Source organism: Paramormyrops kingsleyae, chromosome 18 (genome assembly GCF_048594095.1).
Source record: "Paramormyrops kingsleyae isolate MSU_618 chromosome 18, PKINGS_0.4, whole genome shotgun sequence".
In the NCBI taxonomy this organism is placed as follows: Eukaryota; Metazoa; Chordata; class Actinopteri; order Osteoglossiformes; family Mormyridae; genus Paramormyrops; species Paramormyrops kingsleyae.
Window position 1 is genome coordinate 23246764 of NC_132814.1, and position 15388 is coordinate 23262151.

Below are 15388 nucleotides of genomic sequence, written 5' to 3' on the forward strand. Positions count from 1 at the left end.
TGTATAGGATATGCAATAATAAGCTGGTACTAATTTCTGCAAATCTAGTCATTGATTGATTAACCTATAGAACACAAGCAGCCATTTGGACAAAGTATCATCCGAACAATCATTTCAAAAGAATATTAGTCAATGATTATAGTAGGATGATTTTGGAGAAGGTTTTAGTCCAACAAAGCATTTATTTTGCCAATTGAAGTGTGCATGCATGCATTGTCTTACCAGCGAATGCTACTATCTCTTTAAGGCAAAACTATGGATGTTGAAATGGGAGGTCCATCGCTTTGCCCAACGTGTACTGTACAATATTCCAGAGCATACAACGAGGAAATCGCCTGAAAGCCAAGATCGGATTCATGTTACGCTTGAAAAGTTAACACTCGGGTCGGATTTGAAATTGTGAGCATGGATAAATTCCGCTTCGAAGGTAAAGGGGAAAAATACCGCTGAAGTAGATGTATTATAAGAAACGCTGTCGGAAAGCTGCTGATCTGACTGGATAATCAATATTGATTTTGGGAAAACAATCCGCTCGTAGGACGTACCCGCTGAGGATGTGTGAAATCTTCGCAGTGAAAAAGGTGGAATACTGATACCAAGTTAACACTTTCGGCGTCTACCGAGTCATCTGAAGCTCATAAGGTCAATTTACCCATTTTAGGCGATTTAACGCGCATTTTTCTTGCTCGGAAACTATGGGACACCCTCCACTGGAGTTTAGTGACTGCTATCTGGACAGTCCCGATTTTCGGGAGAGATTGAAATGCTACGAAGCGGAACTGGAAAGAACGAGCAAGTTCCTGAAGGATTTAATTAAAGATGGCAATAATGTGATAACTGGAATCAGGAGTAAGTACTTTTTTTGGCGGGCGGGTATTAAATCTGTATTAAATCTGAAAATGACTTGATTCTGTGTTTGGATTACTCTGGGGACTTTTTAATCTGGCTAGATGACTGGAACATAAAGGAGATCCCACAATACAAGCCACATTACATCTATGGTATTGTTTAAAAGTGATCATTTAATCATGGTGATGATTAATCATAACAACATTAGAAAAAAAGCGACAATAAAATGGTTATACATGAAAATAACATTGAGCATATTAATAATTCCAAGCTGTTTTGTTTATTATTCCACTTCTGGAAAGGAGCAGATAGTTATTATAGTAGCCAGGCTCAGCAGTCAATAAGAATGCGGCTTTATCTGGTAGCTACTTTGTTTCCGATGACTGTGCTGTCATGTCAAACAGTATCTGCCACTTTACTATTTCGACTTTTATGCGGTTTTGACAATGATGTTGGGCATTTTCATTCTGATAAACCTTCCTATAACCTGTCATCAATGTATTGTCATTGATGCCGCATTTTCTGAATATTTGCATCTATCCGTGGGTTACGTCGGATGTGCAAAACAACATATTTGAAAATACCGAGGAAAGTATTCATATAGGCTGTGCAGATTATATATATATATTTATATATATAATATATATATGATGGACCACGGGAAATGTCTTAATATTTGTGTTCGTTCACGGAGTTAAGCACAAGACAGAAAAACATTTATTGAAACGTAGCCCATTATAAAAGACAATATAAGGGACGTTCATATGAGGAGGAGAAAAGGTTGATTATAGACCCACAATCTCATTCGACTTAAACTCTGTACTATATCTTTTAAAATGATAAGATGTGATAGTGATGGAGTTGACAAGCTAGCACATTGTTTACCTCCTCACAGAGCCAGAGGGAGCAGCCATTTTGATTTTCCTGTTCTGTGAATGGAAATGGGCTGTTAAAACCCATATAGCAAGCTAACTTCTCAGAATGGCAGTTTTATACTCATGGTCATAGTTTTCATATATAAATAAGATTTTTTTTAAAAATGTACGAGTCCTAAATTCATCATGCTATGTATTACACACATTTAAATACTTGTTTTTACTTATTTCAATGTATCTTGATGGGACAATGCCTTATGTCATGATTTAGAATGTATTTAATTCACCCTTTGTTTTATTTTAAATATAAAAAAGTTTCATAAAAGAAATACTCAAAACACACATCACATACTCTTAATACTTGAGCATAATGACATTAATGAAATGTATTTATTCATTTATTTTGCCTATAAAATACTTTAGAATAGTCTTCATGTATTGTCCCAAAGATGAATTAGTACTTACTCTATTTGTTTAAAATACATTGTATTCTGCATAAATAATGCTCTTTTGTGCACGTCTACCAACATAAGGCATTTAAATTATTGTTGCTGCGGCTTGTTGTGCTGAAAATGTGAGAATCATATGCTGCAGTAAGAGTGTTTGTTACTTTTGGAATCTCCCTCATTCATTGTAAGGCTTTAGTCAAATTCTGGCATCTAGATGCACTGAAATGTGGACTGAGCAACTGCCAGAACCATCATTTCTCCAAATCAAAGATAAAAAAAATATGCTGACATTTTTAGATTATGTTGAAAACCATGACAGGTGAAGGATTTGTGTAAATTCATCTGTTGTTTTAGGACTAATTCTTTTAAATATAGCAAGTGATGTAAGATATGTAAGAAGAATTTATAAAATAATCTAAATACGTGAATCAAATTTTAAGCATCCTTATAAATAGTCAACTTTGAGCTGTAGGCTTGTTATCCATTCTCAGGTACCCTGAATAAATAGCTAGATAGAGGAAGCATTGCCTCTCACCTCTAGGGTTGGGAGTGTGGCTGAAGTTGCATGTTTTTTTTCCCCAGCTAATACAGGCTTTCACCAGAGAACCTGGTTGCCGTAGTGTGCAGAGGTGGAAATTTCAGATCCAGAAAGTAAGAATCCAGACCATGGTTTAGTTTCAACCAACCATTTGAGCATTCTGTGACTGTGACTCCTCATACTGGTTGGTTGAAACTAAATCATGGTCTGGATTCTTACTTTCTGGACCTGAAATTTCCACCTCGGGTAGTGTGAAAGAGTACGTGTGTATCTGCCCTCTGATGGACTGGCATCCTGATAAGTGTGTACTGGTGTGTTGTGCTTCATGCTACCTGGCATGGAGTCCATACTTCCTCATATAACTGCTCTGGAAAAGTGGATGGAAGATAAATGGTTTAGGACAGTGTTTCTCAACCCAGGCCTCAGCGAACCCCAGCCAGTCCACGTTTTTGCTCCCTCCCAGCTCCCAGCGCACCTGTACCAGCTATTCGGTGTTCCTGATTGGCTGGGAGCTGGGAGGGAGCAAAAACGTGGACTGGCTGGGCTTCGCTGAGGACTGGGTTGAGAAACACTGGTTTAGGAGATGCCTAATTAGGTGTGTTAATGTGTGTTTGGCATACAGTTACCATTTGACGAGTGGTAATTGGTTTGTCTAATACTATTTATTCATGTATAGATAATTAAATATTTTTTGTATTTTCTTTATTTACATCTGATAATGTTCGCATATTTTTCTTCTTTGAGTAGAGAACAAGACAGCTAAGAACTGTCATTCACAAATAATTATGCCTGAAACTCCATCCATTTTACATAACTGCTTATTAAATGTAGTGGTTGTGTTTTTTTTTTGTGTCTCTCTTTGTATGTTTTGATGTGTTGTAATGTGCTTTTATATAAAGCCATCATGTACTTTGTCCAAGCCAATTTCCCCATGGGGACAATTAGGTTTAATCTAATCATCTTTAAGCCTATAATAGGAAACACAGACCACAGTACTTCCTTGTTCAACACAGGGGTATGCACGCAAACGTGTATATATATATACACACACACAGACAGACATATACACACACATAAGCCAGTTAAACTAAAGTGTTGTGTTGACTATAAGTGTTGAGCTCAGTTTTAACATCCCTGTCAGCCACCCTCTATGAGTCACGGTAGGGAGGTTTATGTGGCTTGGCACCCAGCTCCCATAATCCTCTGCGTAGACCTTCCACAGGAACGGCTAATGTGCTAGTCGCCTCACTTGTACGTGACATTGGACAAAGCCTTCTGCTAAATAAATGTAAATGCACTGAATTTTACGTAAAGTGCTTATATATCATCAGAATGCTTCCTAACCTCTCAAAGGAATTGTGGTGGTGTAATTGCATCATCTTTTGAAATGAGAAGAGAAAAGGGCCTCAGAATGAAGGTGTTTGCTATTTGGAAATGTTTGGTTTTACTTCCTTTTGACTTCACCCAGCCGCAATTCCTTATTTTATTTCAAACATTTTTCAAGCATTCAGACTGAGGGAAAAGAGGAGGGAGGATAATATACCATTCATACCAGCAAATACTTTTTAAGGGCCTGTCAATCTATTTAAGGGTTTATTTACAGGAAACTGCAAGCAATATTTGACAGGATTGTAACAAGTGTGTGATGAACAATTGTGGAAATTGTGTACTTTAAGCAAAAATATTTAGACACATTCAGGTGCTACTGTTTTGTTTATAATCGATGTTAGGTTGGTTAGCTATTTCCTGCCCTCGTCGTTTTTCAGTCCGTCCCACCGTGACACATATACTCTACAGAAAGTGTCCCATGGTTGCCATTATATTTATAATGTTAGTTATTGCCAGCAGGGTTCAGTTAAGCCATCATAGGTAACCTGACCCTTTAAGATTGACGTACACCCTTTACAGGTGAGAACTTCCAGTTCTTTGAGCTTCTTGAAAGATGATGAATTCCTGGCAGCTTCAACCAAGCTCACATCTGTTTATGTGGAGTTTGCATGTTCTTCCTATCCAGGGTGTACCCCAGCCTTGTGCCCTATGCTTCCGGTGATACCCCCCCCCCCCCCCCAACCCTGACTTTAACCTTATTAAAACATCTTGGTAGTATCGAGTTAGTTACCATGATATATGGCCAATAATATTAAAGAAGCAAATGCCCAATGTGTGAGAGTACTGTATTCTATACCAGATTGAATGAAATGTTTATATATATTTTACTGTTGTCAATATTGTATAAAAAACGTTAGCGTTGGTTGAACAGCATGACAATGTGTGATTGTCTTAGTTGTTTTTGGCAGATCATGGAATGAACATTAACATGTACTTGCTTTGGTAGTTGGTATCCGTACTGGTTACTCAGTTATCCATACTGGTTACTCAGTTATCTGTACTGGTTACTGCCTTTTCTCAGTTATTTTCTTTTAAGGGCACTCGCCTCGCAGGCGCTTATTTTTTCAGCTGACTCTTTCCGTACAGCAAGTTTCAGTTTTAGGTGGCAGCTTTGACCTCTGGTTTCAGTGACACATCATACCTGAACTGGAATATACAAGCCAATCCGAGCATTTCCGCACTGCGACCATCAAAAGCTGCAGGCCAGAACCACGAAAGAAATTAATTTCTGCGGCTCCTGCATTTTCACAAAACAGTAACTTTATCAAGAACTCTAGTGTTTGTGTGAATAATTATACGTTCATCACCCAGTCGTACCTGATGTTCTGAATAAGGCCTTCAATGTTGTCTTCTGGGCCATATGATATGTTCTGATATCTATTTAAAAAAATGTTAATAAAAAAGGATTTGTTTGTTCCCTACTATATTGTCATCATACTCTGTAATCATAAGCTGTGTGTGTTTTTCAGATTATTCCATGGCTGTTCAGAAATTTGCCCACACGCTTCAAGCTTTTCAGTTTGACTTCATTGGCGATTCCATGACCGATGATGAGATGAACATCGGTAAGTCTACACGGTACTCAAGTTATCTGCTTATTCTATAATAGTATAACTTTCTGTAAGTCTCCCTATGTTGGTATCCTACATCCAAGCAGCAGGATGAAGCAGTAAGAGATTGTGCAGATATTGTTTTTCGTAGTGGTTCATCTGAGTGCTCATTGCATAGAAAACAGAAGAAATTCTCAGCGCTAGGAAGTCTTAAGGGTTTGAAAAAGTAAACTATTCATGAGTAATTAGTGGTCAAATAATAATAATTGAGTTAGAATAAGTCAGCAAGTACTGTAATTGATCTGAATCACCTCTGTAGTGTTCATCTGCCTTAAAGGTATATTGTCCATGTTGCCTTTGAACCACATGATGTTTATGTCTGTAACTACAATACAAGAATATAATTTTGCAAAAGATATCATTCCCATATAGGTAGCTAACTATGTGTGATAACTTTATCTCATAAATCATTGTGATAGTGATTACAAAAGTAACACTTAATTAATCCGTATATAGTAGAGGATTGAGGGTGGTGGGAGAACAGAAGAGAAATGGGGGAAGTGAAATTAGTGATGGAAGGAAGTTACCTTTCATATGCTGTGGAATCATATCCACATAAGTCAGCTATACTTTTCGGCTCTTTGGGATAAGTAAACACTTTTGTTGCACAGTTTGCAAAGGTGTAGATTTGCGTATGGATGGTACAGACAAACCCCGATGAATATCATGGGGGTGCCTTGTGTGTTTAGGAGGGTGGGGGGATCGGGGCTGATTTGGTCTGGACCAGCTAATTTAGAGACATTAATTAGATTAGTTGCATTTCTGTGGACTGTGGGAGGAAATCCATGAGAGAAGGGGAGAATATGCCAACACCCCCCCCCCTCCCCATGCACACACACATGCTCACAAACACACATGCAAACACACATGCACACACACATGCACACATACACACATGCATACATACATGCTCAACAGAGGCTGGAATCAAACTCCCAAAGCTGGAGGTGTGAGGCATCAGTGATTTTTTTATTATTATTATTGTTATTATTATTATTTAATTGTATTTGTGCTGTGATGCCTTCTCTGGCTGGCACCGGACAGTACAAGTTCACATGAATACCTGCGGGGTTCTTCCGGGCAGATGGTGGAACAGTATGAGTAGCTCTTCGCATTGCGGTTCAGGCAGGCAGGTTGACAGGCGTAAGTGGGCTTAGGCCGTTGTTTCTCAAGCCGGTCCTCAAGGACCCCGAGGGGGGTGTGGATCAGGACGGTACATGAGCAACTACAGATCAGAAAAGTGATGAAGCAATTCAGCAAGGTGAAGTACCATAAGGAACTTCTGGCATGACTAGGTATGGTAGCAAAACCAGGAAGCACAGGCAGACCAGGACATAGGCAAGAGTAACAGCAGAACTCCAGTAACACATGGCTGCATGCAGAGCCAGAGTGATAGCCCTCACAGTACAGCTCATCCAAAGTTGATGATGGTGATCCCCATCTTAGTCTCTGCCTCAGACTCTAACCCCAGCTGGGACTGAGTAACTACTAAAAGCTGTAAACTACACTAAACAAGTCTTTTCTGTCCCTTACTTAAAGATTTGGAGTGAGCCTGAATCCCACTGCTGTGGAACTCTATAGGAAATTACTCTGTAGCCCAAGCGGTTCTTTACACTCTGGCAATGAATAGATAAGCAGCTCCTTGAGAGCAAAGCAAAGCAGTAGAGTTGTACGCAACTAAAACATCACACAGATAATCAAGGCCACTCAAATATCTACAGATTAGTCATAGTATCTTAAAATCAATGCATAACTTAACAGGAAGCACATGTCATGAATACATTGCAGGGCTAATATGAACCAACTTCCTGATTCTAGTAATAACTGTGTACCAGTTGAAGTCTTTAAGGAGTCAGCGATATTTCCAGACAGTACTGCGTTACAGTAATACTGTCGTAACCTCCTGAGGCCCAAGGAAAAAAGTGTCCTTCAATTGTAGGTTATTTGTCTTTGGGGGAAATAAGACATCTTACAATTAAATGTCCTCTTTAGTGTACAATGTCAGCATGTCCTCTTTAGTGTACAACAGGAATAAATATGTTTCCTAACATCAGTGAAAAACTAAATGCAAAAATACAATGTCCACTACAATGGACATAAATGAATAGGTCGAGTCTCAGGGGGTTAAACTTATAAAGCCATGGATTGATCTAGATCATGGGTGAATCACACTGTTGTCTTACACCTCTGGGATCAGGGGCTCCATGTGTTTGGAGTTTGCATGTATTTCCTTAATGGGACAAGTGGCTACAGAAAATGAAAAGATGAATAATATCTTCCTAACCTCGCTATAACAAGGAGAGGACACAAAAACCTTGCAATGTCCGTCAAATGGAAAAAAAACGCTACACGGGAGCATCACATAGCATCTGTCAACTATGATTCCAAGATTTTTAAACACGTGACCAAGTTCAACAGAAAAAAAATCAAGTTATACAAGCTTAAGCAAACATTGAACTTCTGTAGAGCCAAGTTACAATACTTCCGTTTTATCTAGGTTAGTAGGAGGAAGTTACCAGCCATCGAGCTCCTCATATCCAACAGAAGGTTTTGTATGTTTCACAGCTGTGACAGCTCACCTGGTTTGACTGATATGTATAGCTGCGTATCTTCGGCCTGGAAGCTGCAGACGTACACTATGGACTTGGGAAGCCTTTTAGAGTCACGGGTGTTCGAGTCCATCTCAAAGCTGATTGAAAACCAATCCGGAGTGTGTGACAAGACAGAGTCCATTCATTCATTTCCGAGACTGGAGTCCAAGTCCGAACTGAAGTCCGTACCTCAATTCTGGTCAGCAAGTTTATGCAGCGTAAACAGTAATAGGTCACTCTGGTTAATTCAGATGTTTGTTGTTCATATAAACTTATAGTGTCAAGTTAGATAAGATCCCCAAACCAGGACAAAACCAGCCCTTTAATGCCAACTAAGGATTCTGATGGATACAAAAGAATTTCATTGCCTTATAATGGGAAAAGGAGATGGGAGACTCCTGCTGCGGACAAGAGCCACACAAGGAGCAAAGTTTATTATGGAACATGAGGGAAAATCATAGGGAAAGGGTGTCTGCAGTCAGCAGGGCCCAGCAGTCAGGAGGTGGTGCTCTCTTCAGGGCAGCCATTCAGTGAGAAACCACGATCAAAGTCGCGTCACAGTCTACGGTATCAAATGCCGCACTTAGATCTCGAAGCTCAGACAAGGACACGCATTCGGTCAGACAACATAAGCGAGTCATTCATTACTTTCAGTGACACAATTTCCATATTCTATCTGATGTGGTCTAAACCAGGGGTCTCCTGGTATTTACCTGAGAACAGGTGTGGCTCATCAGAAGCCAGGTATGATAGAAAACCTACTTGATGGTAGCTCTCCAGGACCAGAGTTGGAGACCCCTGGTCTAAACCTAGATTGAAACAACTGTTATATTTATGTACAGGTTTCGTAAGGACAGGTCAATAACAGGAATACATCTATGGCTTCAGTATGAGTTTATCATATTTAGTAATTGATAATAATCTCGTTAACATGTTTTGCCTGAAAAGGATCCAACAAACATGTAGCTCATTTAGAGGAAGAGATTAAATACGAGTTTGGCCAGTATACTGTACAAGCATTTTCCTCATTTCTTTTAAGTTTTATTTTAAGCAGCGGAACCAAGTCAAACCTGTTAAGAAGAAAATGTCCAGTATTCTCAAATGCCTGTTCAAGTGCGGTTTCCCTAAGATGCCTCCCCATTGATGGGGAATGACTGTAGAATTGTGTAACAAACACAAGCACTGGAGCAACTAACACTTTATTTAGTAGCTGATAAAGTAGCAAACCTTAGACTAACTCAAGAGTTAAGTGAGAGTCATCTGAGCAGGATTGAGATGAAAAATAGATGCGTGGTGGACTGTGTAGCTGGATAGGATGCTTAGGAAACACAGAGTTGCTGAGGAGACTCATAAATGGGCCAGTGTGGGGATGATCTATGAAGAGCTATAAAGGTGGAGGTTGTTGGCATTGTGAGTAGGGACATATTCTCCTTCTTGGTGCTGCTGGGCACAAGTGGAGGCCACAGGAGGTACAGATGGATGGCAGCAGTCCCCTCTGAGTGGTTGGTCTCTAAGCTGTTTATGGTCAGGGATAGAAAGAGAAACTAGCAGGTTGTTTGCCAGTCACCTTCTAACTTGTCCTAATGTGGATTTGAGTAGCCCCTGTGAGAGGCGATACTCCCACTTTCTTGAATGATTAGCACCTGCTACCTTCATTCTGTTGGCGTTCCTCGTGGGAGGCTCAATGACCACGACTGATTAACAGTGCAGGAAATAAACACAGCTTCTATTGTAGAAACTTTTGGGTGATGATTCTAAGCAGCTAAAAGAGGGTTGGGTTAAGCCAGTTTGTCAGCCTCGACTTGGCTACTGTTAGTCATTGCTTTGTCCTCAACAGAAGATCAGCATCAGCCCACATAGGGTGAATACCCAGGCCTATCCCAATAGGTCCGTCAGTTATGCCTGCTATAAAACTCACAGCTTTATTGGAAACTATTCAGACAGCCATTGAATTGACAGTTTTTTAAAGCCAGTGTGGGAGAGGCAAAGTTGGGTGCGTTTTTTCAAAGACCGGTTTGAGAGATAGTGATCCTTAAAGAATTTGATTATCTTTTTTTTTGACGCAAGCAAGTATGACAACAATTTGTGAACCTTTTCATCTCAAACTGCCTCCAGATCTTTATTGATTTGTAGAATAAGGCAGACAGTCCTTTGTGAAGCTCATGAAAACTTTGCATAGCTTCGGCTCGAGGTAGCGTGTGTATATATATATATATATATATATATATATATATATATATATATATATATATATATATATATATATATATACTAAGATAGACATTTGAGTTACTGACACCAAATAAGAACTGCATTACCTGTTTTGACTTATTTACAAATTCGAGACAGACTTGAGGTACAAATCTCGTTTGTAACTGTGTGTACTTATTAATTAACCCAAAAATTACCAGGTTGTTAGCTAAACATTTTGGCAATGGCCCTTTAACCCTCTATGAAGATGAAAAAGTAAGAAGCCCAAGGCTCAGTTCCACTGTATATTTTATTTTACTAAAACTGTTGCATCTTTGGCTGCACCATATCCATCATGCACCACAATGGCTGTGTGTTCGACACACACCCACAACCTTGCGTGTGTGTGTGTGCTCTGTCTCTCTGTGTGTGGTCGGTCTGTCTGTCTGTGTCGTCTGTCTGTCTGTCTGTCTGTGTGTGTGCTCTGTCTGTCTCTCTGTGTGTGGTCGGTCTGTCTGTCTGTGTCGTCTGTCTGTCTGTCTGTGTGTGTGGTCTGTCTGTCTGTCTGTGTGTGTGGTCTGTCTGTCTGTTTGTCTGTGTGTGTGCTCTGTCTGTCTGTCTGTCTGTGTTGTGTGGCATATTCTTCTCCTGTTCACAGAGGTTTCTTTCCTCAGCCCAAAAGCAGCTTTTTCTTCTAAACACTTAATCCTTGTCACAGACACCCGGTTAAGCAGCTTGACTTTCTTTTAATGATCTGTGTAAGAAAGAGTAGACCTGTAAAGCCCATATACAGAATATATTATTGAGTGCATTAGCACAAAGTCAATATGACGCATCACACCCAACTTTAATAGTAAGTGAAGTAGTACTTCTGTATGACTTTTTAAGTATCTTTCTATCAAAAAATAATGGCTGAACATCTCAATCCCATTTCTGCTGAATATGTGAAGGTTTAAACACGTTGTCTCTGGGACTTGAAACAGTAATTGTATTCCCATTTTGTGTCTGTTTTGTACTGCAGTATGAGGACACTGCATATCATTTCCCCGCATGACTGTATTTTTTGAAGATAAGTGTGATTTCTTCTCAGCTGAGTCTTTTCGGGAGTTTTCTGGCCTGCTACAAGAAGTGGAGGAGGACAGAATGATGCTGGTAAGCATGATATAATATATTTTTCCACCTCTGCTGTTTTGTGTGCAGTAGAGGGCTGTTATTCAATCACACCTGTCTTTGTTCTGAGAGCAAAGACATCAGATAACTGTTGTTTTCTTATACTCTGGTCGACCACTTTTTCCTTTTGGAATACATGCCATAGATATTACGGCCATTTTCCTACACTGGGGCTTATAATTGCTTTTCCTTATTACAAGAAATCCTACTTAAAATATCGGTTTGTTCGGAAGAGGTCACTATAAAATAGATTGGTGTAGCCACTTCTTAGGTTGCACTGTGATGTCATACTTTCAGAGTGATGTTCATCTGTCTCTCTGGAATTTGCACATTTTCTATGATTGTTGGAAGTCATGCAGTTTAGGAGTATTACTGTCTAAATTGTGTGTGTGTGTGTGTATGCGTGTGTGTGTGTGTGTGTGTGTGTGTGCGTGCATGCATACACACACGTGTGCAGGTTTGTATTTACCTGGGAACATTTAACGGTTGTACCAAATGTCCCCATGATGTGAAAAACCTGTTACCTTTTAGCTTGTGGGGACATTTTTCAGGCCTACACAGTTTAAACCTCAATTTTACAAAAACAAATAGAAAAAAAATCTGTGAATGCAATCAAAACACTAAAATACCCAAAAGTCTTGCATTTTATTTGGTTATTTATGGTTAAGGTTGGGACTGGGTAGGTGTGTGTGTGTGTGTGTGTGTGTGTGTATGCGTGTGTATGGAAACACCCTGTATGGTATTGTAACGTGTGCTTAAGGTATTTGGCTTCAGGCTTGCTGTGATAATGTACTGCATAGAAGGAACTCGGAAGTGATTTAATGCATACAATTAAAGTAGCCAAACATTTGCCCTGTCTGACATGAGAAGGATGTTAATTATAATGCAAATTATTTACCTCACAGTTGACTTAGACAGTATTTATGCATGTATACATGACACTTTCCACTTAAAATTGATGGCTATAGGTCTGTTTTAGAAGCGGACAAACCTCACATACAAACATTGAAAATTGGATTACAAGTGGTGCTTATGATGGTAATGATGATTAATGAAATGACCGTGTTGATGGCAGATGCTTTCTGCAGTGGGACAGAATCAAAACCTTTGTCAAAAAAAAAAAAAACTTTGGCACAAAAAAGAAGAGCAAAGAATCAGAACATTATATTAAATTCTGGTATGTCTTAATAGGTTACAGAAACCTTTCAGGTGTGACTATCTCTTAAATTGTAATACCCCAATGTGCATTTGAACCTGAGTATTACAATGTCGGTCTGTGCCGAGTCATGCCTTGTTTTGAATTTTCTGTTTGCTCGTCTGTAAATAGGTCATTTGTTGTCTGTTTTGTTTGACTCAGTGTTTTTCCAAATCGTGTACCCGATAATTTATCAAAACCAAAATGAAACTGACCGCTCCCACTATTGTTATGATTATTGAGTGATAAGATCATGTGACATAGGTGAGTAAAACCCGTGACATACTTTTTAGGTGGAAAGACTGCCCTCTGCTGGAGCAATTGAGTCTGAAATCTCTAACTCAACAATTTCTTGAAGATCTCAATTAGAGTGCAGTAGAGGTCATTTCTAAAAACCTGCTAAAGTCATTTAATGCTTACATCTATGAGTTAAGCGTAGTTGCATCAGTAGATTTTCCAAATGCACTACAGTATATTTTACAAGCACCGTTCACTGCCACCACGGCTTACTGGACCTGTCGGACACCCTTAGTTTTGTGCATTGAAAGGTTGTGGATCTGTGATAAAGTATCCGAAATATACTATTACTTAGTTAGTTATGTTTGAGTTGTATATTAGCTACGGGGTGGCGTAAGACTGCATGTAAAAGAGTGAGTCAGAGGTCTGTGATGGGGAATGAAATTCTGATCAAATTCTGCTGCTGCCTCCACTTTTATTGCAGGTTCAGAATGCTTGTGACTTGCTGATTAAACCACTGGAGAAATTCCGGAAAGAGCAAATAGGAGTTACAAAGGTAAGTGCTGGGAGTTCATACAAAACAAGTGTCTTGTATCAGAGATGATTAGCTACAGAGATCGTTTCACTTCCTCTTAAATATTTGCTGGTTTCTGTTTTGTTATAATAGTTTCAGTCGCGGCTCTATATACTTCCACTTTTAATGCGTACATTGAGTTTCTTCACCCACCTGATAGAAAGAGAAGCAGTTTCTGCAGCACTTGCATGTTCAGCATATTCAGCTCTGGAAAAAAATTAAGAGACGACAGCAAACTTTTTGCTTCACTCATGTCTCAGTTTATGGGTATGCGACTGTGTGAAATATACATTTGTTGTGAACTGCAGCCTGGCTCTTCTCTGTTTCTCATTGATGAAGAGCTTCTTCCTTGCTTTATCAAACATCATGAACTTGAATCTTGGTGTCCTGAGAGAGGCTATGTACTTCGTCCCTGAATATCCATAAGTCATCCATAAGGTGTACAAAAAAATCTGTCCATGTCATTTTGTGCACACTTCAGGCCCTAACCTGATTTCCCACATCACCTTTTCACAAACTTTTTTTGTGAATTCATTTCAATTCACTGCAGCATCATTTTAGTCATAGGATTCTGTTGTGTTCTGCATGTTAAGAAGATCAAAGAATATGATTAGCTAGCCAGAAAATTCTGGAAATCTAACCAAATCCGACAGTTTGCAATCATGTCATGGGACAATAAAAATACTAGAGAGTTAATAGTACAAACAGTATATTTTTTTCTCACATGTAAAACAGATTTTTAAAATCTGCTCATATCTTCTATGGTTTCCATGTTGTGTAACAGAGCACAGTTTTAGAATATGGTGGTCAGTGGTAATTGTTGACACACCACAGCACAACAATGAAATGTGTCCTCTGCATTTAACCCATATGTGACCACGTGGGAGCAGTGCTTGGGGGCGGCATCTTGCTCAGGGTACCTCAGTGGTGCCTTGCTGGTAGGGGATTCAAACCAGCAGTCTTTGAATTACAAGTGCGCTTCCCTGACCATTAAGACACTACTGCCCATACATTGATTTAACTGCATCATATGCCAGTAATAAGTGTGCTTTGTATAATCCATGTTTAACGTGCAGTACTTCAGTTTAGTACTTAACAATAAATTGTTTACAGATGCAAATATAAGTTGTCTCGGTTTTGTTTTAAGAAAGACCGGCTTGGATGAATATTGAAAGATAACTGTATTGAATGTATATAGTGCATATATTTCCACCCATCCAGCTTATTCTGGTCAAGGTGACATAAAATATAAAACAAACGAACAAACCCAAACAAACAAATAAGCAAAATCTTTCTCTCACACGCACGCGCACATACACACACACACACACACACAGTTTGTTTGTTTGCTTTGTATGTACAGTACCTATTTACAACATATATAATTATTTCATATATATATAGGCAGTTTCATCATAGGCAGTCGTAAAATGTGTAAAGCTGGGGAGGAAGTGTATATTTCCTGAAAACAAAAAACATAATTTAACATTAGAACACATGCAAATTAAGAGTAACACAATAAAGTAATAAGAATATCTTTTATTCTCCAAAAAGTTATTGATATCTAGTTGGATGGCTAGATGAACACTGCTTCACCCACCAAGGTGGGTGGTGTAGCAGATACTAAACTAGTAGCACAGAGGCTACAACGGGATCTTGATTTAATTAGCAACTGGGCTGATACCTGGCAGATGAAATTTAACACAGATAAATGTAAGGTA

At 39.1% G+C, this 15388-nt stretch overlaps 1 protein-coding gene across 1 annotated transcript in view; it reads left to right on the forward strand.

Annotated features, from left to right (window-relative positions):
• Window positions 1-255: 255 nt before the first annotated feature.
• Window positions 256-15388, forward strand: part of ophn1 (oligophrenin 1) — a 40023-nt gene continuing 24890 nt past the window's right edge. Inside the window, exons 1-4 of the mRNA XM_023834188.2 lie at window positions 256-849; window positions 5570-5665; window positions 11582-11643; window positions 13578-13649. Of these exons, the coding sequence (XP_023689956.2) occupies window positions 696-849; window positions 5570-5665; window positions 11582-11643; window positions 13578-13649 (384 nt within the window). The 5' untranslated portion in view covers window positions 256-695. The remainder of the gene's footprint in view (window positions 850-5569; window positions 5666-11581; window positions 11644-13577; window positions 13650-15388) is intronic.